At 52.5% G+C, this 24,807-nt stretch overlaps 1 protein-coding gene across 6 annotated transcripts in view; it reads left to right on the forward strand.

Moving 5' to 3' along the window:
- SULF2 (sulfatase 2) overlaps nt 1-24,807 on the forward strand; it is an 84,592-nt gene that overhangs the window by 27,811 nt on the left and 31,974 nt on the right. For all 6 annotated transcript variants that reach the window (XR_014777798.1, XM_084775071.1, XM_084775074.1 and 3 more), the window contains exon 3: nt 12,732-12,971. Coding sequence is in view for 5 of the 6 variants with exons in the window: in XM_084775071.1 (XP_084631197.1) it covers nt 12,732-12,971 (240 nt within the window). In the remaining variant the exon portion in view is untranslated. The remainder of the gene's footprint in view (nt 1-12,731; nt 12,972-24,807) is intronic.

The raw sequence follows: 24,807 nt of genomic DNA on the forward strand, positions 1-24,807 counted from the left end.
GATGAGCCTCCCGGGCCACACTTGCCCCTTGCATCACTGAGTACATATTGTCAAACAATAGGTACCAAGCCACAAACAAATAGATAGAATTTTGCCTGCTTCAGGGCTTGCCTTATAGCACAGGTTTATGTCAGTAGCCAAGGCAAAACACACAGCAGAGTAGCCAGGCAGTGGTGGCACACGCCTTTAATCCCAGCACTTGGGAGGCAGAGGCAGGTGGATCGCTGTGAGTTCGGGGCCAGCCTGTCTACACAGTAAGTCCAGGACAGCCAAGGCTACACGGAGAAACCCTGTCTCAAAAAACCCAAACCCCAAACAAAACCAAACAAAACAAAAACACCCAGAATATGGCATTCGACAGTGGTGAGAACAAAGCAAGGGACAGAAGTCAAGCAAAGAGGGAAGGGGACTCTACAAATTTATCCATGGCGATCCTGTTGATAAAGGGGGCATTGGATCAAGAAAGGCCTGGGGACCTATCAAGGCAAATCCTAGGAAAAACAAGAAGTAACAGTTGGTGCCAAGGACATGAGGCAGAGGCATTCACGGCAGGCGGACATGGCAGAGCTGTGTGGTCCAGGGGAGTGAAGTGGGAAGTCTGAGGGGCATTGATGGTGGCGTGGGTCATGCTAGAGCATGAGGCTCTGAACCGGGGGTGGGGCTGGAGTTGGGGATCGGGGTACATGGGCAGGGACTTGAGCCTTCTGAGGAGGGAGGACATCAGGAGAACACTGGGCAAAGAAGGGAGTCAGTCTGATTTACATTTCAATATGTGGAGAAGAGACTCTGTAATGAGGCTGGCAGGCCAGCAGGTGAGGAGTCTCTGCTGTCCAGGCACTGAGGAGCCCAGCAGATGCTCTATTGCAATGGTCCAGGCGGGAGGTACCAGTGGCTCAGAGGCCAGTGGAGAACAACTCCAAGATCTAGGACAAAGCGTCGGGATGTGTTGATGGGGATGCTCTGTGCCCATGATAAGGGGCAAGGGAAGAGCCCCTCCCCAGGCAGCCATTGTGGAGTCCGAAGTTGAAAGTGAGGCTTGGTTTCTGGGGTTCAGGCGTGTCGTAGAGAAGGTAGGACAGGGTACAATTTCAGGTCCCCAGCTCTGACATCCACTTCATGCAAAGCAGGCCTGGGAAAGAAGGGCCCGGCGGCCCCGTTCTCCGCGTTCCATCTGGGAAATGAGAAAATGACACCCTATGCTGCCGACCGGTAACTGAGAGATGGACGATTGGAAACCTGGGTTCTCACGGGGGCCAGATGGCAGGCAGCCCGGGACGACGCGCCCAGATTCCACGCAGTTCAGGGCACCTTCATCCACCACCGACATCCGTTCCCAGCATTCCTCCTGCCACTCACCAGTGGAAGGAAGGAAAGCATGTGGACGCACGTTATCTCTGGAATGGCCCGCCCTGGGTTCAAACTACTAAGCACATTCCTCTAAGATTTCTTAGTTGTATTCAGCAACATGTGCGTTGAGGGAACAGATTCACTCGAATCCTAGAAAGCGTGTCAGAATTAGGCTTGGCTGCTTGGAAAGGAAAAAAGAAACTTAGCATCCCATTCATCTCATGAGAGTGTCCAGAGGTTGGCGGTCCAGAATTGGTGTGGTAACATCAAGAGTGTCCCACACGCCTCTAGCTTTCCACTCTACAGTCCCTACTGTGTAACATCTGTCCTCAAGGCCACCTTGTGCTTTAGAACAGCTGTTGGAGCTCCAGCTGTCACAGCCGCCACGTGCCTGGCAACAGGAAGCGAAGGACAAAGGGCAAAAAGGATAAAACTGTAAATTAAATATCTTTGAGGACCACACCTCAGCAGTCAACTAGACGTGGGCAATCTCCAACAGTCACATGATCTCAGGTTTGGCTAAGTCAGAGAGGGCTTAGCTTCTTTGCTAGGGTGTGAACGGGCATGAAGAAAGCTCCAGGGCCGGTGCTGTGCCCTCAGGTTAGCTTCTGGAACCCGAATGCAGAGCCACCCAACACTGCCATAAGCTCTGCCCACACCACAGGGAGGCAGGAGGGGAATTCAGATCTAAGACTCAATTTCCTTCTCTGATCTCCTGCCAGGACCTCCCCTGAGCCAAAATTAGTGGGTGGAGGAGTTTGTTGGTGCAGGCCACTCTGGGGACAAAGGATGCAGAGGTCAAAGGTGATCGCTGGCTGCCTTCTAGTCACAATAGAGCCGGTTGTGGGCTAGGCACAGTCTGAGATACAAGCTAGACCCACTGAGAAGGAAGAAAGGGGAACAGCTGGGGTCTGAGCCACAACGGGACAAAGGCAGGAGTCCCAGCAGGGACAGGACCTCCAGCAGTGAGCGGTCTGGGTACAATGGGGAGTGGCTTCCCACAAGGGCAGCTACAGAAAGAACGCAGTGGGCGGGGCAGCAGGTGCAGAGTCTCGTGGTAATGCACAGTCACACCAGGATCTCTTGGAGACTGCCACCCAGGCTGTGGAGTTAAGGGCACGGGAGATGTGTGGACCTAGGTGAGCCATGCCAGAGGGTCAAGACCATGGTATAAGGGCTGATGGGAGATCGGGGACAAGCTCTGAGCAGGTCAGGTCTCCGGAGTCCTGACTGGGGATAGGAAGGGGGCTAGTTTGAGGATGAGTGTGGAGCCAGGGAGACCAGCTGCGGGGGTGGGGGAGGGTGGGCTGGTCAGATGGGGTGCTGGGGATGCTGAGCAGGCGGCTGAGGGAGGACAGCAGTGGAGACCCCAGCTCTGCTTCCCGGTAGGCAGTGCATTGTGGGTGGGTGGAGGAGGTCTCAGAGTGCCAATCATGGGACCTTGTGCAGAGACAGCGCTAGAGGAGGAACGGTAGTGTCTTAGCTTGGCTCTCCGTCGCTGTGCTAATAAAACACTGTGACCAAAGTCAACTCGGGCAGGGAAAAGTTTAGCTCATCTTACAGTTTGTAGTCTGTCATCCCAGGAACCGAAGCAGAAGTCTGAAGGAACGAAGCTTACTGGCTTGTTTCCACACAGCTTGGCTCAGCCGACAGCCTTATAGGAACCAGGACCGCCACCTAAGGATGACATCACCCACCGTGGTCTGGGCCCACCCACCTCAGTCACCAAGCAGTAAAATGTTCCACAGGCTTGCCCACTCGCCCATCTGGTGGGGGCATTTTCCCAGTTGATGTGTTCTCTTCCCAAGTGACTCTGGCCTGTGACAAGTTGACACGTAAACTAGCCAGCCACAGATAGGACGCAGGCTTCCCACAGACAACACTGTTTTCAGGTGTTGCTTTCAGTGACTTAGGTAACTGGCTCTGTGACATCCCCCCCCCCAAGACGTGGGGCAGCACCAGCAAGCAAGCACCATATCCTAGAATACTTACCTGGTGTGGCAAGGCTGCTGAACATAAATATTCCTGGGTGAGCAGGATCAGTCCTGCAGAGTTCCTACACTTAGACCCCTCCGCACTCCCTTTGGGAGGTCTCTCAGTCCCCTGCCTCCACTGAGGAACACCCGTTGGGGATTTGTCCCAGCAGAGCCAGCAGTTGATAAAGGAGAAATTGACAGCATGACCCTAGATTTCATCCCGGCATTCAACAGCTGAGTTCAGTGTGGTCTCCTGGGCATCTGCCTGATTGATTTGGGGTTTTGTGGCATCAGCTTGATTTCACAATTCCCCAGAGTCAGGAGGATTCACTTTAAAAGCATCAGCCAGGAAGCCGTGTCTGAGCTGCTGGTCCTGGGATCCTGCGCCGTTCATCTGGCCCCGGAGAGCCTAGAGCTGACAGCATCCTAGTGTACCATGAGCCTCAGCCTCCCCCCTGCCCAGATGTTGCCTCTGGCTGCCGGGGTGTGTGTGTGTGTGTGTGTGTGTGTGTGTGTGTGTGTGTGTGTGTAGAGCTATTCTGGGACATCTCATCTCCCAATGTGGCTGTTGCACAGGTGTGTTTCTAGGGAAGGTGACCTACAGGAAGATGGATTTCCATTGTGGATATTCCAGAGACACAGCTGGATGAGGGCTGCCACATGACCTCCACCATCACAATGTTGTGACCCAGGTGCTTCTCGCCCCTTGCCCTGGCCTTGTGGCCTTCCGTCCTCTTCTGCACTCTGAGGTCTTGGGGTGCAGCAGGATAGTCCCTTCCACATCTGCTTATCTGCACCTCTCAGAAGGAGCAGAAGCAGAAACGTAGAAGGTGCACTCTGTGGTCTATCTAGCCATAGCTGGTCCCAGTCTGAGCCATTGCTACACAGGAAACGTCCAGCGGGCGGGTAGTCCTGAAGGGGTCCCTTGTTACCCACAGGCTCATCAAGAAAATTAGCCATTTGTTCGATTTCCTCAGCACCCAGCAGTGTCTTCCGGTTCATGTGGTGCTGGGGTCTGAACATGCTGGGCACAATGCTCTACCACAGCACCACACCCCCGGCTCTGCTTTTGGTTGGTTGGTTTGGTTTTTGAAACAGGGTCAAGTCTTGAATAGCCCAGGCAGGCCTCCAACTTGCCGTGCAGCTAAACTGATCCTTCTACCATGACCACCACACACACACAAAACACACACCACATACCACACACACAAGTACATATATATACACCACACCCCTACACAAATACATATATATACACTACACACGCACCATATACCACACACACATACATATTCCCACATACATATACACACTACATACACACATACAATACCACATATACCACATACATACATACACATACCATACACATATGCACATCACACATACACACACAACACAACACACATACAACACACACACACACACACACACACACACACACACACACACACACACCATCTCTGAGATGACAGGCACATACTGCCACCTCTGGCTTTTTTATGTGGTTCTGGGAATGGAGCTCAGATTCTCCTGCCTGCGTGGTTGGCACTTTGCCCACTGAACCACCAAGGCAGCCCCTGGAACCGGGACTCTCTCACTATAGTAAGAGCTCCTCGTGATCAGAAGGAAACAGTTGGATTGAGAGTGTTAACGTATTCACCTTCATTCCAACATGGCCTCCAAGCCACGGTGTTTAGTATTTGTTACAGCGGGAAGAGCCCACAGTGTCAAAAAGTCAAGTGCCCTGGATGCCTCCATGGTATCCCAAAAAAATGTCCTGTTTTTCAAAGTACAGGTGGGGAGCCACATTCTTCAGACAGTGAGAAGACGTGACTAAGTGCTCTGGGCAGTCTGACTGTGGTCTCTACAGGGAGAGGCATCCTTGCCCAAGGCTCCCCCGACTGGAACATTCTGTGCTGGGTTATCTGTTGCTAAGATAAAAGCAGAGAGGGAAGGCTTTGAGGAGAGGCACACCCAGAGTCAGCCTGTGTGCCATTGGAAGCTTTGAAATAACTCAGAGCAAAGATAACCCTTCCTCCCAAGTCAGTGGAGGTGAGGGCGGTCTCAAGGCCACCCAGGGCGGTCTCAAGGCCACCCAGCAGGAGCTTTCAAGGAGATACTGTTCGAAGAAACCTGAATATAATGAGGGCTGGACCTATGGCAGCTGAGAAAGGGATGTGACTGGTGTGTCCTCACTGTGGCCAGGAGGGTAAAGTAGCCTGAGAGGTAAAGGTGAGTTTATCAGGGCAATGACTTTCCAGGGCCTTTGAGGTTCTGTCAGCCAAAGGTCTTTGTTAGGGTTTCTGTTGCTGTCACAAAACACTGTGAACAAAAAGCGAGCTGGGGAGGAAAGAGTTTATTCTGCTCTCACTTCCACATGCTGTTCATCACCAAACGAAGTCAGGACAGGAACTCAAACAGGGCAGGAACTTGGAGGCAGGAGCTGATACAGAGGCCGTGGAGGGGTGCTGCTTACCGGCTTGCTCCCCTTGGCTTGCGCAGCCCCCTATTTTACAGAACCCAGGAGCACCAGCTCAGGGATGGCACCACTCACCATGGGCTAGGGTTCCCCCCTCCCCCCAAAATGATATCTAATTGAGAAAACGCCTTACAGCTGGGTCTCATGGAGGCATCTTCTCCACTGAGGCTCCTTCCTCTCTGGTGACTCCAGCCTGTGCCAGGTTGACAGGACACCAGCCAGTTCAGTGGACTTTGCCTTCTACTTTGGATGAGGCAGGCATCTGCAGGAGAGTGCCTGAGCAAACATGATGGATATGGTTTAATTTGTTAGAATTTGCCCTCTGACTGCTGAGGGGGAGAACCCAGCGCGGAAGATGACTTCAGCGTCTGCCGCGGTTGTGCAGGCAAGACCTGGGGGTGCTCACACGCAGGTTAGCGTCAGGGTTCTGGGGCTACCGACTCTGGTTGTGTTTGCCCCCACCCCCCCCCACCCCGATACCATTCTACCTCCCACCACTTTCCCAAGGAGGCCTTCAACCCTCAAACACTGTTTCCCAACGATGTAAAACAAGCAAGCATAGGTCGGCATCATCTCCTTAGATACCTATCCAAAGTCCCTCAGGGGATTATTGCACGGGGTGGTATGCACCCCACCCCAAGCCTGGGTACCAGGCCTCTGGGGAAGGAATCAGACAGGAACATGTTTTCAATCCTGGGGTGGAAAGATGGTTGAGCTGTTGATCGTCTCGTCAAACAAAGCGTGAAGACCCAGCTTCCAGCCCCAGCACCCACGTAAGAGCCAGGCAGTGCGGAGAGAAGAGACAAGGGAGTCCTTGAGGCTCTCTGGCCAGCTAGACTACCTACATCGGCAAGCTGCAGGCTCTGTGAATGACCCTGTCTCAAAAGAGAAGTTGGAGAGCAGCCAAGGAGGATGGCCAATGTGGCCCTCTGGTCCCCGCCTGTCCACAGGTTTGCACGCACACAGAGGGAAGGAAGTCAGTCCTCCGTACCTGCTAAGTCCCTGTAGACAGCTGTTGCTCTGACTCAGGTCTTTACAAGAGCAAGCGAGGCTGGGGCTGGGGCTTGGTGCAGATCTCTTGTCTGCGGTGTTCAAAGGCCTGGGTTCTATCACCTGCACTGTAAAATAAAACACTGTAAAAAAAAAATAAACACACGCTAATTCAGCATGTCCTGACACCGCCAGAGCCAGACTTTCTCATGTGCTAGATCAACAAACACTTACGTTTTCTCTTTCTCTCTGTGTGTATGTGTGTGTGTGTGTGTGTGTGTGTGTGTGTGTGCATGCATGCATGTGCGTGTGAACTTGCTTCATAGCTGAGGGTGGCCTCTGATCCCCCAGCCTTCACCTCTCAAATGCTGAGACTACAGGCACATGTGTACGCTTGGAGGTGGAGCAGGGCTTCTTCATACATGCTCTCTACCAACTGAGTTCCATCCCGGCCCCGTATACCTTAACTCTACTGCTTGCAAACCCATGTACGAGGCATCAAAATAGGCAGTGAGGGTGTCCTATCCACGATTTTAGTTCTGTGGATCAGAGATTGAAGGGTTTCATCAAATAAAGACCCAGACAGACAGACAGATGGACGGACAGACACGGAGATGGCTCAGTAGGTAAAGTGCCCACCATCAAGCGTGAGGACTTGAGTTCAGATCCCCAGCACCCGTGTGGAAAAGGCAGGTGTGGTACACATATTTCTGTCTGTCATCCTGGTTCAGGAAGACGGAAATAGGGGGAAGGGAGCAGAGACAGCAGACTCATTGCTCAGTGGCCAATCAGTGAGGTTTGAGTTCAATGAGAGGCCCTGTCTGAAAAGATGAGGTGAGGAGCAGCTGAGGGAGACACCAGTCATTTATCTCAGGTTGCCCTGTGCCTAAGTGCCCACACACATGCACATAAACACACGCGTGCGTGCGCGCGCACACACACACACACACACATTCACACAAGTGATACGCTAGGCGGCCCTACGCAGCATTTGCAAGAAGGTTGAGCAGTTTCCGGTTGTGGGGATTGTCTGGCAGCAGTCAGGAGTTTGGAGTCCTGAAGTTTAAGTCCCACTGTCGGGGAGGGGACACTGCCCATCAGAATCGCACCAAGAGATGCCAGCATGACTTCACACCCCGGCCCTGTGCTGCTGGAAGGTTTGGTCACAAGAAGAAACCAAGCCCGCTTTTGTTCATATGTCCCCAGGTTAGTGTTGGACAAACCAAGTTTGGGTTGGCTGGCCGCTTTCCCTGTGTGTGGCTGCATCTTCCTGGCCAAGTGGCCGTTAGCCCTCTGAGCCATTAGGTCATGTGTTTTCACATTACAGAAGTGGGTTTTATAGCCCGACACTGGGGCCCTTTCAATAAAGTGGGTCACTGTCTGCAAGGGAGGCACAGTGCGCTGTGCTTTTCCACACAGACCCAGCTGTCATTCTGGCCCTGAGAGCTCTGCTCCCCTAGCTGACTGCCCCAGAGCTCTTCAGGAGCCAGCTTGGGACCCCAGAGGCTGAGGGGCAGAGCATCTGCCACTAGCTATTCTGTTTTCTCTCTCGAGGTCTGTGAACTTTGGGGGGGTGGGGTGTCTGTTCCACCCATAGCACAAAGGATCCATGTAAGAAAAACAAAGCAGGAGCGACTATGAGGTGGGCCCCAGGACAGTGGAAATGACAGACAGGATGCAGGTGGGAGGGTGGGAGACAGCGGTGTGGGGCCACAAGGCCAAACCCAGGAAGAGGCATGAAATAGTGGGCCAGGGAGGAGAACGCATAGCCAGGATAGTGCTACTGGGAACCTTTGGGAGAGCTGGTGTGTGTGTGTGTGTGTGTGTGTGTGTGTCTGTCTGTCTGTCTGTCTGTCTGTCTGTCTGTGCATCTGTATCTATGCGTGTGTCTATGTGCAGCTGCATGAGTGCTGGGAACCGTATTCCATACAGAGGGAATAACAGGGCTGGGGCCCTGAGTGGGTTTGAGGACAGAGTTGAGGTCCTGAGGCTGCATAATAGTGAGAAGGGGATAAAAGTGAAGGGTTGCTGGCTGCATCCTTTGGGGGGTGTCACCCAAGTAGTGGGCCTAGTCCTGGGAAGAGGGGCTTGCTCCTGCCCAAAAGAAACTGGCAAGGTCCAGTGCTCTATGGGCTGGCTCACCGGATGGAACGGGAGGGCACATTCTAGACTTCTGTCCCCTTCTCAGTTCTAACCACGACTCCAGCACTAATACCGCCCAGCAGAACCATGTTATAACGAACAGACTGACACTTGCTTCTAGTAGAAGAACCCAGCTAGGACCATCTGCCTGTCACAGTTCCACCCACTGTCCCTGTGTGTGAACAGGTGTGGACAGCACGTTCCCCTGGAACCACGCAAAGGGGCATCTCTGGGGGTGGGTAGGATCCCTGTGGCCCCCATCAATGTCATGATAGGAGGACACTTCAGTCCCCAAGGGGGCCTTGCTGAAGCCAAGAGTCAGTCAAAGGCTTGCGGACTCGGCACTTCTCCAGGACACCATCACCAGCCTTAGTGAAGGACACTCACCACCTGGCTTCTGCCATGGACAAGCCTGCGTCTTGAGCTCTCATCTGCCACCTTCCCCACTGTGTAGCCCCAGCAATCACCAAGTGCCCCAGAGGCACTTCCTGTTCAGAAAAGGATACTTTGAAAAATAACTTTGCCTATCATGTATGCAGAGCACTAGACGCCCAGCCCATGTGTTAGTTATTACAACAGTCCACCCAGGGACAGGCCATTCATCCTAAAGCTTGGATCAATGAGCAGGCTGTAACGCAGAGACTTCCAGAGCCTGCTGGATACGTGTGATGTAGGAGGTGAGGTTGGCATGGACTGCAGAGTGTGCTGTAGAGTGCGGCAAACCTCAGAGCCTCTGACGTGTTCAAACCAAAAGTTAAAGCTCACTATGCACCTAGCAGTGGTGGCGCACACCTTTAATTCCAGTACTTGGGAGGCAGAGGCAATTGAATCTCTGAGTTCGAGGCCAGCCTGGTCTACAGACAGTGAGTTCCAAGACAGCCAGGGCTACACAGGTGGGGGATATAGCTCAGGTGGCAGTGTTTGCCTAACATGACAAGACTGGATTCCACCCCCAGTATGGTATAAATTTGTCATAGTGATGTTGGCCTGTAATGCCAGTACTCAGGACACAGAGGCAGGAAGATCAGTCGTCCTGGCCAGGGCAGGTTTGGAGCTAACAGGGGCTTTGTGGTATGGATTGATTAGTAATCCTCAGGCTTAGTACAGTGAGACTCTCTTGTCATTGAGCCCAGGGCCCTCCCTGTAGCTACAAGGCACTGTCAGCTGTGAAGGCTCCCTCGGGAAGGGTGGCCTTAGCCAGCTGCTGCCAGCCTGGCAGACCTACAAAGGAAGATGCTGGGTCAGGGTCAGAGCCAGGCATACCTGCCACCTTCCTAGCCACCGTCAGGCCTTCCTCAGCTCTGCTGGGAGCTCATGTCACGCCTCCATAGGGACACCTGCCACCAGTCAACAGACCCTGTAATTGCCTGGGACTGGACTCACCAGTATACAGATATTCCAGAACTGGTGAGGCCTCAGTCAACTCAGAAAGTCAGCCTGGCTTGCTAAGGAAGGATGTTGATCTGAGTTCTCAATGACAGACTTCGTCAACAAAGCAGTCTCAGAGGACCCTGGGCAGAGGATGTGCTGTGTGCAAGGGTCCGGGGGCAGAAATGAGCTAAGAGTATTTACAAGACTATGAGGAAGCCTGGGAACATGGCTCTGTTAGTAATGCCCCAGAGAGGGCCCAAACCACTACAGCCCATTTAAGAAGTCAACACAATCATGTACCTGTCACCCCAGCAGTGGTGGGACGGGAAGCAGAGACAGGCAGACCCCTGTGAGTTCTGGCCGGCTATTCTGGCCCATGTGTAAAGTCCCAGGCTAATGAAAGACCCAGTCGCAAACAAAAGGTGGGAGGCATGCATAGGTATACACTCTAGCGTGCGGACACACGGACACACTGTGAAGAGGCCACCATGAGCCTGTGAGGTGAGGAGAAAGGAGGAGGAGAGGTGGTGGTGATTGTGGTGCTGTGGTGCTGGTGGTGCTGTGGTGGTGCTGGTGGTGGTGCTGGTGGTGGTGCTGGTGATGGTGTAGGGGGTGGTGGTCTAGATCTCAGTAAGAAACATGGACCTACCTAATTCCTGGTGCAGGAGAAAGCCACTGGCAGGTCAGGAAAGCAGAGCCATGACTTGTGCCCCAGAGCTCTGGAGTCTCCGTCCCTATGGCAGAGACTGGATAGATCACAAATAACCCTTTCTGTGCGTAGGCCTGAGGGAGCTCATCAGTGCCGTCGTGTCTCTGAGAGTTGCTGGGAGATGACAGGGACATAGGGGGGAACCTTAACTGCCTGGCCAACCCTGTGTAGGCTTCCACCAAGGTCCCTGACGTGTTATTATGACTCCCTCTGGCTAAAACATCAGAAATGTACTTTTACAGTCCCCCAGGCCGGAAGTCCAAAGTCAGGGGGCGCAGTGGGATGGAGCCTGTGCCTTTGCAGTGTCTTCTCATCTGAATTTCATGTGGACACTTGTCAGTGGATTTAGGACCCACCTGGGGAAGCCATTTTCAGTGTAGGGGGTGAAGCGGGAGAGTCAGTGAGAATCTGAGGCCAGCCTGGGCTACAGTGAGACCCTGTTTCCAAGGGGGATGATGAGTGACAGCTCATCAGATAAAGGTGCTTGTTGCCAAGCCTGAGAGCTTGGGTTTGATTCCCAGGACCCACTTGGTGGAAGGAGAGAACCAGCCCCATCAAGTTACCTTTTGATTTCCACATGCCTGCCATAGCATGCAGGAGTTTACACACACACACACACACACACACACACACACACACACATACATACACACCACACTACATACACACACACCACACACACACATACACACACACACACACACACACACACACCCCACCACCACCACACATACACACACCACACACCACACCACATACACACACCACACCACACACACACACTACACACACACACACATACACACACACAGAGGAAGCAAAGGCAGGTGGTTCTCTGTGAGTTCCGGGCCATCCTGGCCTACACAGTGAGATCCTGCACAAAAGAATTACAAGGAAAGCTGAGGCTGGCCACAGAAAGAAGAGAGGAAGGTCATGCATGGAACGCTCCACTGGATCTCAGGGTTACTCCGACCTCAGTGTGCAGTCTGATAGCTCTTCTCCACACTGGCATTGCACGCTTACCATGTGCTCCCAGTGAGGTCCCAGCCCACACACAGGAGGCCCTCCACACGCACTCATCTCCTTGTCTCCTAAGTGTCCTCTTCTGCTTGTAACCTTTGCAGAGCAGCAAGAGCAGTCAGGGACCAACTCTCACTACTTGGTGGGGCTAACGGACCAATAGCACTTGTTTAGGGGGAATCTGAGACCCAAGGAGCTGGAGGCCCAGAAAGTTCTCCAGAAAAGATGAGATTAGGCAGATAGGCTGGCCCTGAGGGAAGGAAGGGTAGGGACTCTGAATGGATTAAGGAGGCAGCGCAGATGGGGCCACAAGTGTCGGCGGAGAGGCTGGCTAGGGCTTGGCTGGACTAGATTGCAGTGCAAGTGGATAATTCTTGGGACAATTCCAAACAAAACAAAGCCTAATCCTGCCTGCATTTGTGACTGCTTAAAAAAGGATCTGTGTATATTAACACCCTGCAGAAAAGACACTCTTGCTTATGTACAAAACAGGGTTTGAATCTAGACTCTAGGTACTTAAAAGCAGGTTTGGATGCAGTGTAAGTGTCTAGTGGGGCTGAGACCGGGGCTGCCTTAGTTGGGCTGGGGGGTCTGGCCCATGCAAGCCCATGGGTTTCCTAAGCCTGCCAGGCTCAGGGTTGCCAGCAGGTCCTCCTAGCAGGCCACGCGACTCACCGGTACCTTTCTCTTGCAGGCTCCATGCAGGTGATGAACAAGACGAGGCGCATCATGGAGCAGGGTGGGGCACACTTCATCAACGCCTTCGTGACCACTCCCATGTGCTGCCCCTCTCGCTCCTCCATTCTCACCGGCAAGTACGTCCACAACCATAACACCTACACCAACAACGAAAACTGCTCCTCCCCCTCCTGGCAGGCACAGCACGAGAGCCGCACCTTCGCCGTGTACCTCAACAGCACCGGCTACCGGACAGGTGAGGCTCAGGGTGGGGAGAGAGCTGCAGGGTCTCCTCAAGGGGCAGGTGGCCTCTTTAGCTTCTCTCTGGGTGTGACGTCCACGCTGCATTGGTCCCCAAGAAAAGTCTGGGTCATGCCTAGAAGATGTTTCATTTCCCATCGAAGTTCTGAGCTCATCTCTATGCACACGAAAGTAGACATGTCTGCAGTGGGTTCCGAAAGTGACCTTTTCAAAGAACCTGGAGGGTTGTCTTGTTTTGTTTTTAAAGATTTATTTATTTATTAAGTCTACAGCATTCTGCCTGCAGGCCAGAAGAGAGCACTAGATTTCGTTATAGATGGTTGTGAACCACCATGTGGTGGCTGGGAATTGAACTCATGACCTTTGGAAGAGCAGTCAGTGCTTTTAACCTCTGAGCCATCTCTCCAGCCTGAAACTGGAGTTTTGAAAGATGGAGAGTCCAGGGAGATTGTGAATTCTCTGACAGGGAGGTCACAAGTTATCCCTGCATGAGTGTGAGGTTTCTGATTTTTTAAAAGCTGTTTAGACTGTTTTATTGACTGAGACCATCTGCAAGATAGAAGGTTCCAGAATGTTGAGGTTGGAGGTACAGAAGAGCAGACAGACATGGGGGAACTCACCAGTCCATTGTGGGAGTAACCAGGATGACGAAGGGGTTGCCATGGTGAGAAACCTTTGACTGCATGGATTCTGCATGTCAGTGGCAGGATGTCCTTGTTGTCCTCTTAATGACGGAGGTACTATGGGGGGTTCGAAAGGCCACTCACTTGGCTGGTGCCTAAGGTCAAGCTGTACTCCCAGCCCAGCCATCTCGTCCTTGCCAAGTCCTCCAGACTCAACTCACTGAACTTGCTTGAATTAAAAAAAAAAACAACAAAAAAAAAACAACCAAGCAAACACTCCCCACCCTGGCAAGCAGCCTGGGCAGTTGTGAAATTAGATAATATGGCTCAGATGCTGCAAGCCCAGGGACTGCTATGAGTGGGGGTGAGGAGGCCAGGGCACCTTCTGTGGCCATCTATGGGGCTGGGCAGCCTCTCAGATGCCCAGTGGGAGCGGGTGGAGCTGTTGACTCCCACCAGAACCCCCGCCCCCGCCCCCAAAGCGGGTCGTACTGTAAAACCTGGCTCCTCCTCCGTGTGGAGTTATCACACCTATGAGTGTGGAAATGCAGACCCCTGGTGGTTTGGGGTCTCTGCAGAAAGCAGGTGTTGGAGGTCTCTGTGCTTTAGATGGTTGGGAGGCCTAGACATTGCTCGAGTGGGACAGGTGGGGACATAGCAGGGCAGCAGCTCCTGATGGAGGGTGCAACTGGGCTAGAAAGGCTCCCCATACCAACTCAGAGTCAGAACCCTCAACTATCTCTACATTTGAACTTTTTTTAAAAAGTGAAATCTCTCAATTTTGACAAGTACATTTTTTAAAAACCAAACTGATCTGTGAACAGGAGCAGCTCTGGCTGAAATGGGAATATGGAAACAGATGAATAGTAAGACCCCCAAAAGTGTTCATCAGGCCAGTCACCTGGAAGGCAGAAAGACCGCACCCCGCCACAAAGGGTTCTGGGAGAGTCATGAAATGAGCCGTTTGTGGCATGATCAAAATAGAAGCTGAGGCCATAGGACCTCAGAGGTGTGGGGACAGCCTGTCAAACAGAAGGGGGTTATTAATGCCACAACACTAGGGGACTTATGATGGAGTGAGCGTCTATGTCAGAGTCACATGGGAAACAGGAAAAAAAAAAACGAATGACTGTCAGAGTAGACAGTCGCTGAACCAAGCTGGAGGCGGATGCTAGAGGCTCACAAGTTCAAGGTCTGCTGGGGTGAGTTAGTGACATCTTACCTCAAAATGCAGGCTGTGGGTTGGGACTAGAGCTCAGTGGTAATATTTGTATGACATGTGTTCGTTTCTGTGGTCCCCGTGTAAGATCCCAAGGACAGAAAGTCAGTTAGTTGTCCTAGCCTGGTTGTAACGCCGGTCAAACCTTACATCCATGTGTCCACCCACAGAAGCCAGCTGAGCTGGGTTTATGTCTGCCTGAGGGAGTAGAGGTATCTGCTGCCTTGGTGGCCTTGATCCAGGAACTAGTCAGGAGCTTATCCCCACCCCCCACCCTCCACCCCATATTTCCCATTGGCTACAGAGGAACCTGGGAAATGTAGTCTTTACTCTGGTAGGTCATTATACCAGTGAAAACAGATCCCGAGGGGAGACACTTCAATCACAGCCACAGTGCTTTTGATGTTATTGTTTTGGTTTTTTGAGGCAGGGTTTCTCTGTGTAACAGCTCTGGCTGTCCTGGACTCATTCTGTAGACCAGGCTGGCCTCGAGTTCACAGCTATGTGCTACCACACCCGGCTGGCTCACATTCTTAACCATTTGTATTGGTGATACCCTTGAAGCCGGAAGGCCAGCTGAGGTAAAAAAGACGATGCCAAAATTCACGGGGCAGAGGGCTGCTAATGGAGCCAGTCCGGGTGCAAATCTGTAATCGCCGCTCTCACGACAGAGGCCAGGATGTGCTTGTTGCCCTCTTGATAACGGAGTCCTGGAGCTCACACATGGCTCTGTACCTGCTAGACTTTGGTAGAGATGGTGCCATATCTTCTGTACCCCCATACATGTGCCGGAATGTTCCTGGGAAGCTGAGAACAGGCCATTCATTCAAAGTTCAGGCTCTGTCAGGACTCCCTGTGAGGTGCTGTTCTCAGATTGTACTGTGCACCCCAGTTCTTTCCACACAGAGCTTGGGGAAGGACACGGGCTGAGGATTTAGATTCTGTCATTCACTGTGGGTGGCCACTACACTGTAGCCTTAGTGCCCCATACCTGCAGAGACCCTCACATGGGGGCCAGGGCTGGCATTGGGCACACTGATGGTCGGTGCTATGTGTGTGCAGGCATGTGTGTGCAGGCATGTGTGTGCAGGCATGTGTGCAGGCATGTGTGTGCAGGCATGTGTATGCAGGCATGTATGTGCAGGCATGTGTGTGCAGGCATGTGTGCGCAGGCATGTGTGTGCAGGTGTGTGTGTGCAGGTGTGTGCAGGCATGTGTATGCAGGCATGTGTGTGCAGGCATGTGTGTGCAGGTGTGTGCAGGCATGTGTGCGCAGGCATGTGTGTGCAGGCATGTGTGTGCAAGCATGTGTATGCAGGCATGTGTGTGCAGGCATGTGTGCACACATGTGCTTATGGCTTGTTTCCCCTGAAGAGGCAGAGAGCCATAAGGAAGCCCACCATATTACTTTCCTTCTGTAACCACCCCTCTCCTACCTCCTCGTCCTGCTGTGAGCTCCATCAGACCGTGTCCAGCTCCCCACTGACATCTTTCTTAGGGTCCCCATGTGTCACACTTACCTCTTAGTTCTGTCACTCCTCTCTCTGGGGTTGCTCACAGGCTTCCCCGTGGCACTTCCAGCTTTCCATTCACTCAGCCAAGTCCTTAGAGCCGTGCCTGACTTCCTGTCACTGCCACAGTCAGTCCATCAACAAACCCCACCGTTCTTCCTGAAACATTTGCTGAGTCCCTCCTCCCAGTTGCCCTGTTCCCACCCTAATCCCCAAGGTCTGTCCTTCCTGGCCCTTCCCCACTCCTACCCCACCCCACCCCCCACCACAGCAGGTAGTACAGTCCCATCAGAACCTCTGTAAAGCCCCACCCTCTAGGGATGGAGACCCGCCCCCCACAGCTGCCACACAGTCCCGGAAGCGGCCCCTCCCTCCCGTTCAGCTTCTCTTGGCCTCCTCCATCCCTGCTAGTCCTCCACCACAGGGGTTCCTTCCCATTGTTGCTCAGGTGGTGAATTTGACACACACACCTCAGGGTCTTGGCACTTCTTTCTTTCTTTCTTTCTTTCTTTCTTTTTTTTTTTTTTTTTTTTTTTTGGTTTTTGAGACAGGGTTTCTCTGTGTAGCCTTGACTGTCCTGGACTCGATTTGTAGACCAGGCTGGCCTCGAACTCACAGCGATCTACCTGCCTCTGCCTCCCGAGTGCTGGGATTAAAGGTGTGCGCCACTACGCCCAGCTCCTTGGCACTCCTTTTCCTCTATATAGCAGTGGTTCTCAGCCTGTGGGTCGTGACCCCCTTGGGGAGGGGGGCCGTCGCCTAAGACCATGGGGAAACATAGATATTTACTCTGTGATTCATAACAGTAGCAAAATTACAGTTATGAGGTAGCAACAAAAAATGATCTTATGGTTGGGGGGGTCAGTACAACATGAGGAGCTGTCTTAAAGGGTGGCAGCATTAGGAATCCTCAACTCATGGCGTGTACATTTTTGCATATTCTTCCTCAGGTCTGTGTTCCCATGCCTCCTCCTCCTCAGAGGACCCTTCTGTGAACACCCCAGCCCCACAGGGATCTGCTGGTTTCTGCCGTCTTCCCCTGTGTTGCCACCTCTCGCCAGCCTGTGCTCCCGGGCCTGCTTCTTGCTTCCTCTGACCCTTGCTCTGGCCCTTTCTCCCGCATGGCTTGTTGTCTGCCTGGCTTCTAGACTGCCAAGTCTGTGCTGAGTTCCCTCCTGCGTGCCTCCCAGGCCCAAGAGAGCCTGGCCCACTATGGGTGCGTGGATGGCTTCACACAGCAGCCCACCCCATCACTTCCTCTCCCACTACCACCCCCAACTCCCCCCACCCCCCCACCCCACTCCCACCAGCTACCAATTCTCCCTTTTCATCTTAATGCACACACAGGGGACTTCAGCTGTCCTGGACGCTTCTCTGGACCCTGGTGCAGCTGTCCCCGCCTTCACAATGGCAGCCTTTTCTGCCCTCAGCCTTCTTTCTGCACATCTGCTGCCTCCGGCACAGAGCTCACAGCGACACTAGAGTGTGTGCACACGGCGCCCTTCTTCCCTCGTCTAGCTGCCCCCTCGCCTGCCCACCTGCAGGCCTGTGGCAGCAGAGTTCCCATCTGGCCCCTGGAGTCTGGGCTCCTCCAGCAGTAGGGACCCCCCCCCGAGACATTTGCCTCTGAGTGTGTGTGTGTGTGGGGGGGGGGGGGGTCTGGGCTTTGCCTGGGTCATGCAGCCCACTCACTGAAGGTCTACTTTCCCCTGCCTCGTCTGCCTCTCAGATCCAGCTCAGTGCCCTTTAACTGAGCCAAGCATAGGGGCAGGAGGATCAGGACTGGAAGCTGATCCTTGTCTTTGTAGTAAGTCTGAGGCTAGCCTGGGCTACAGGAGACCATCTTAAAACGGTGGTTCTCTGTCGGGTAGTGGTGGCGCACACCTTTAATCCCAGCACTTACTTGGGAGGCAGAGGCAGGCGGATCTCTGTGAGTTCAAGGCAAGCCTGGTCTACAAAGTGAGTCTAGGACAGCCAAGATTACATAGAGAAACCCTATCTCGAAAAACCAAAAAACAACAACAACAACAACAACAAACAAACAAACAAACAACCAAAACAAAACAAAAAACCCAGTGGTTCTCAACCTTCCTAACGCTGTCACCCTTTAATACAGCTCCTCACACTGTGGTGACCCCCAACCAAAAAAATTATTTCGTTGCTACTTTGTAGCTGTAATGTTGCTACTGTTATAAATTATCATGTAAATATTTTTGGAAATAGAGGCTTGAGAATGTGATCAAAAATAAAATAGCTCAGCAGTTAAGAGCAATTACCACTCTTGCAGAGGACCTAGCTTTGGTCCCCAGCACTCATGTGAGCTTGCAAACCCCCTGTAACTCCAGTTCCAGAGGATCTGGTGCCCTCTTCTGGCCGCCTTTGCACTAAGCATGCATGCAGTGCACATACATATATGTAGATCACACATACACATAAAATCAATCAAAAAAAATTTTTTAATCCCCAAATTCCCTTAAACCCTGAGTCTCTAGCCCTTTCTTTAAGATCAACAGTACTCTAACATGGCTTGTGACTGGGACCCTTCCCCCTAGTCTGTTTCTCCTTCTGAACAGCAGTGTTTTGACGTGGGTAAGTTGCCCAGTGCCCATGATATGCACTACCCTAGGACGGTGTGACCAGGCTCCATAGTTTCAGGGGGAGGAAGGGTGAGGCCTGGGAGAGTGTTCTGTCAGACTTGAGTTTCATCTCTGAGACCTGTATAAAAAGCCTGGTGTGGCAGTTCGTGCCTCTCATGAGCCCTGAAGAGCCAGAGACAGGAGAGTACTTGGGGATCACTGGCCAGCCAGCCTAGCCAATTGGGGAGCATCGGGGTCAGTGAGGGATGTTGAGGAAGATGCCTGATACTGGTCTCTGGTCTCCACACTTAGATGTGCAAGTATAGTTAGATACATGCGCGCACACACACCACACACACACACACACACACACGCACACACACACACATACATACATATATACACATGCATGTGCCACACACAAATAAGAAAAAAGTGGAGAAAGCACAGCCATGAGTGTCCTCCGTTCCCTGAGTGTGAGGTGGGTGGTCAAGGCGTCCATCTGAGTCCTGACTATCCCTCACCCTCACCCTCAGCCACGCACAGGTTTCCTAGTATTGTAGAGACCAGGTGCCACCACCCAGGAGCTTAAAAATGAGATGTTTCCCCCCTCTGACATCCCAAATCAGCTGTCCCCAGGGTCAGGCTCTGGCTAACCCGCTGGCTCTCCACACTCCAGGCCTCTGTGGCTAAGTGGACTCCTCCTCTTTCTCGGCCTCCATCTTCTAGGGGCTCTCAGTTCCGGGTATCTGTGTCTGGATTTCCCTGTAGAAGGGGACTGGCCTCACCCACTGTAATTTTATCTTAGCTTGATCAGCACAGAAGCCGTCACTGTGCAGGAACCAGGGATGAGAGCGAGTTCCCAGAATGTCACAGTATGGCTCGGGTGACGTTCATCTCCCACAGGCCACTGGCCTTCCTTCCAGAGCTGCCCTCAGGCCTGACTTCAGAGGAGGCTTCAGTGGTGCCCAAAGCTTACCTCTGCATTTTGTTTGATGTTTGAGACAAAGTCTTCTTATGTAGCCAAGCTGGCTTTGAACTTGCCATGTGCCTTACTAGTCCCTTCCCAGTGCTGGGCCCCTTAGCGGTGTGCCTCCCATGCCTGCCCACTGGGTTTTAACTCTGCAAACAGGAAGCTAACTCACACCAAGGTGGGGATGGGGTTGGTTAGGCCCTAGGCCACATATTTGCAAGCCTTTTTCACAAGGAAACACAGCGCCCCCTATGGGTCAAATCCATGAGAGCAGTGATACAGGATGCTGGCTGCATCCTGGAGCAAGGGGACTGACTGACTGGAGACTGCTCTGTGGTCCACATGGCTTCTTCACTTCCCACCAAGTCATTCTTCTGCATGGATTAGTTTATGCTCATTGTTCTGAGTTTTGAACCTGAGTGTGTTCTGTATATAAATAAGGAAAAGTGTGTGCATGTGGGGTTTTTGTTTGTTTTGTTTTTGGCAGAGTTTTAATATGCTCAAAATTTCCCAGCATTAGACCTGACAGGAAAGGATGTTATAATTGATTGCGAAACTTTTCCAAGAGTTATTCCTTATTTCTGGAAATCCTGCCCCTGATGGCAGTGGCAGCCAATATTTGAATCACAGATGCCATGCTCCCGCCAGCCTGCACTGGTCACCGACATCCCCCAGGGAATCTGCCTCCTTGCTGGCACCTGACTGCCGCCCCATGTCTCCTTGATGGACGTGCTGGAGAAGTTGCCTATCAAAACGTCCCTTTGTTACAAACCTCCCAGCTTTGTTCTTGAAAATTGCTGTTCTAGCAGCCGTTCAAGTTGGGGAGTAACTGGCATAGAAAATTTTGCAACTGTGAATTCGTTTCGGGAGGAAATAAGGGAGGCTTACAGGTTGGTTGTTGTTGGAAAGGGCTGTTGGTGAGTTGCCTCTGAGAGCAGCTTTGAGAGATCTGATGAATGGCCCAGTCCCTGAGGAGATGTGCACTGCCAGGGTCGCTGGACCCTCCAGGCCTGCTGTAAAGGCTCCTATGGATTGTCTGCTCCTCCCCCATCCCATCCTTCTCCACACGTCTGCACTTTCAAGAGGGTGGAGGGCTGGGCTGGGGACAGAGCGGGGAAAGTGTTTGCTTTGCAAACAGAAGGGCCAGGGTGAGATTCCCCAGCACCCCAGTAAAAGTCAGGATAGGTGAGCCCATGTATAGACCCAATCTCAAGAAAGACAGGATCCCTGGAGCCAGCTGGTAGGACTGGTGAGTTCTGGGCTCATGTGGGAGACACCTCAGTATGTAAGGTGGAGAGTGACCAAGGAAGACACCTGACACCAACCTATGCTCACACACACACACACACACACACACACCACACCACACCACAGGCACACATACACAAACAACACACAACACAGGCATGCAATACACACACACCACACAACACAGGCATGCAATACATACACACACACACACCACAGGCATGCAATATACACACACACATATACACACCACACCACAGGCACACATACACAAACAACACACAACACAGGCATGCAATACACACACACCACACAACACAGGCATGCAATATATACACAACCACACCACAGGCATACACACACACACACACACACACACACACACACCACAGGCATCCAATACACACACACACACACACACACCACCACTACCACAGACATGCATACACATACAACCCTACACACACCACACCACATCACATCACAAGCATGCACGTACCCACGCAAACACACACAACAGGCATGCATACATACATTAAGGAAAAGCACAGAAAAGGACCGACAATATAGCTCCATTTGGGGAGCGCTTGCTTAGCATGCCGGAAAACCTGGGTTTGGGTGGTCCCCATCTCTGCAAAAAGGTGTGAGGGTACACACCTATAACCCTAGCACTCAGAACACGGAGGCTGGATTGAGAAAGTTCATGGCCAGTTTACCCTGTTAGTGATTGAACAGGCCTCAGAGCCTCTCTGCCTGATGCGAGCACAGTCCCTCCCAGCTAACTGGGTTTGTGGGGAATGAATGGGCTCTGTCATTTGCTACAGCTGCCTGAGTCTGGCAGGGGAGGCTGAAGGCTGCATTCAGTTAGAAACTCGAGCAACCCCCTGCTGGTCCCCTGCACCCACAGCCCAGCCTTGGCCTGATGCCCTGGGGTGCTCCATAACCCAAGCTCTCTCCATAGCAACAGCCCCACTAGGAACAAGCTGGTAGGAAAAAGAAAAAGGAGCCTCGAAGAGGTGGGCTCAGCCCTGGTAAGCTGCCTGTCCCTTCTTTACCCTGCTCTAAAGAGGACCACAGGGGATGCCTTGAAAAATGGCACGCCAATTAAAACCCTCCCCTGGCTGTTCTGGGTTCACAGCGCCTTCTCTGGTGGGCTCACTGGTTCTGATCCTGCCGAGGCCACATGGCCCTCTCTCTGCTGGCTTTCAAGCGTGGGGCAGTCAGTCATTCTTGCCCTGGGACCTTGGTACTTGTCTCTAACACGCATTTTGCCTACTCCTCTGCTGTGGAGAACTTTGCAGACCCATCCCCACTGTGCCCTGGGGAGAAGGTAGCACTCCCATCCAGGCAAGGAGAGAAAACAGGCATCCACCACAGAAACCTAATGATGGGTTGGGGCTGAGGGCGTGGCTCGGTCGGGAGCTGTGTCGAGGAGAGGGCTCTGGATTCAGCCCCCAGCACTTCCTAAACAAACCAGACATGCAGGCACATGCCTGTTATCTCAGGGTTTAGGAGGTGGAGGCAGGAAGATGGGGAGTTCAAGGTCATTCTTAGTGGCATAGCTATTTCCAGGCCAGACTGGGCTTACAAGAGGCCCTGTCTCAAAAGAGGGAGGGAGGGAGGAGGCTTTCCCGCAGCCTCTGACCCTCTGCTCCCACACCCACTGCTCCGCGGAACAGCATCACCGGGCATCTTCCTCTTTGCCTCCACTCAGCTCTCATCTCAGAACACTCCCAGAATGTAACCGAGTTGATTTATCCACACTCTGGCAGTTCACCGGTCAAATGCAGACTGAGCCACGTGCTAACCTTGAGCGCAGCAGCCTTGAGTGAAACAGAGCTGGTTGCAGTTCTCAGAAGAGCCTGGCTCAGCCCGAGGGACCCGAGGTTTATTTAACATACTTCCATCCCCTCCTCCTCAGTCCAGACAGTTTGTCTGCCAAAAACCTGAGGACTTCAGGCCTGCGGCATGTCACGTGTAATTGTTAGAGCAGCCTGGACTTTGTCAAAGGCTGCCTTCTCTTGTGGCTCTGTTCCCGGGGACCCTCAGCTCCCCCAGCTTAGTGGGACTGTCTCTGCTGTTCAGACCAGGAACCGCCAGAAACCTAGTGATAGCAGGTCAGAGTTGCCCAGTTTAGAAGCTTCTAGAACTACAGGTGCCAGGGATGGGATTTGAACTGTTGGGCCTGCTCACCTTCTGTTTGGCATTTGTTAAAATGCAGGTGAAGCCATTATTGAAAATGGCTCCCATGGGAAGTAGACGCTCCTACTTCCTGTAACGGCATAATCAGAAATCGCATGCACTCAATACACCGACTTAACTCGTGAAAGAAAATACCCAGAGTCACAAAGGAAGCCAGTTACATCACAGTGTCTTATAAAGTGGTGTGTGCCTTGTTCCACACTTGTGTCCAGGTTGCACTGCTGGTGCCGGGCAGGTCTGGTACCAAGGGTAATAGTTCCGATATCCGTGGCTGTCCCGTAATAGGTAGATATGCCTGACTCCACTGGTGACAGAGTCCCAGGTCCTGTCACTGGAGCACTTAGCCTTCCCTCAGGTTGTGGGGGTATATGCTAGTTAGAGGGTAAAGAAAATAAACAGATATGAACTCTCCCACCCAAGTTCACACAGGCCGCCTGAATTCCGGCTCCAAACAGCAGGTTAGGAAGCCCTTCCTGGAGCTGGAGAGATGATTCAGTGTGGTTAAAGAGACCCGGGTTCAGTTCCCAGAACCTAAGTCAGGCCTGTAAGTCAGGCCAGAAGACAGGACCTCCACCCCAGAAGGCCTGTACCCATGCACACATACACACATGTACACGTACATATGTATACATACACATACACACATACTTGTACATGTACACATATATGCAAACACACATATACATGTACACATACATATATACAAATAAAATCCCTTTTTTTTAATCTTGAAAGAAAAGAAACCCTTTCCTTGCTTGCAATGGCACACACCACTTGTCACTCAGGAGGCTTAGAGAAGAGTGTTTGAGTATGGGGTTAGCCTAGGTTACATAGTAAGTCTTACCTCACAGAAAAGAACCCTCCTTAGAATGTATTGAACCCCATGACTATCTCGTGCCGCTAGAATGCTTAGAGGCCCCAGACTTCCCCCTCCACACGTTTCCTTTCCCTTGAGTCCTGTCCCTGTGCCTTGCCCAACTCAGGTCCACCTCAGTGGATGACCAGTGCCTCAGCATCACATGCCTGACCTTCTTACTCATTCCTGCTCAGGTCTGCTCCTGCCACAGGGAGGATTCAGCAGCACGCAGCACATCATCAAGGCAGGAGGCAGGCTGGAAGTGCCCACAGCCTGGCTGGTGTCTGGAGGGTCTCTCACTGGCTGCGGCCCACATCCCAGAGGTTTACTGTGGGCTTAATCACAGGGTGGTCGCCTAGACACAGGATGTAGAAGGAACAGAACACAAGAGCTCTTTCCTTGCTTGATATTCAAGTTCAGTCACAGAGGATCAGAAACAATCAAACACCGCTCAGGCGTAACCCAACAAACTTCTGGCAAAGATGAAGAACTGTCTCAAAGCATCTGCAGTAGAGAAGGTCTTCTCAAGAGAAATACCAGGGCAGAGGCCCTGGGGCAGGAAAGGGTGCTGCCAGGGCTGAGGAAGAGCTGCTGAGTGACCCGGTAGGGGGCGGTCACACAGG

The sequence above is a fragment of the Acomys minous genome (genome assembly GCF_964271855.1).
Source record: "Acomys minous genome assembly, chromosome: 3".
In the NCBI taxonomy this organism is placed as follows: Eukaryota; Metazoa; Chordata; class Mammalia; order Rodentia; family Muridae; genus Acomys; species Acomys minous.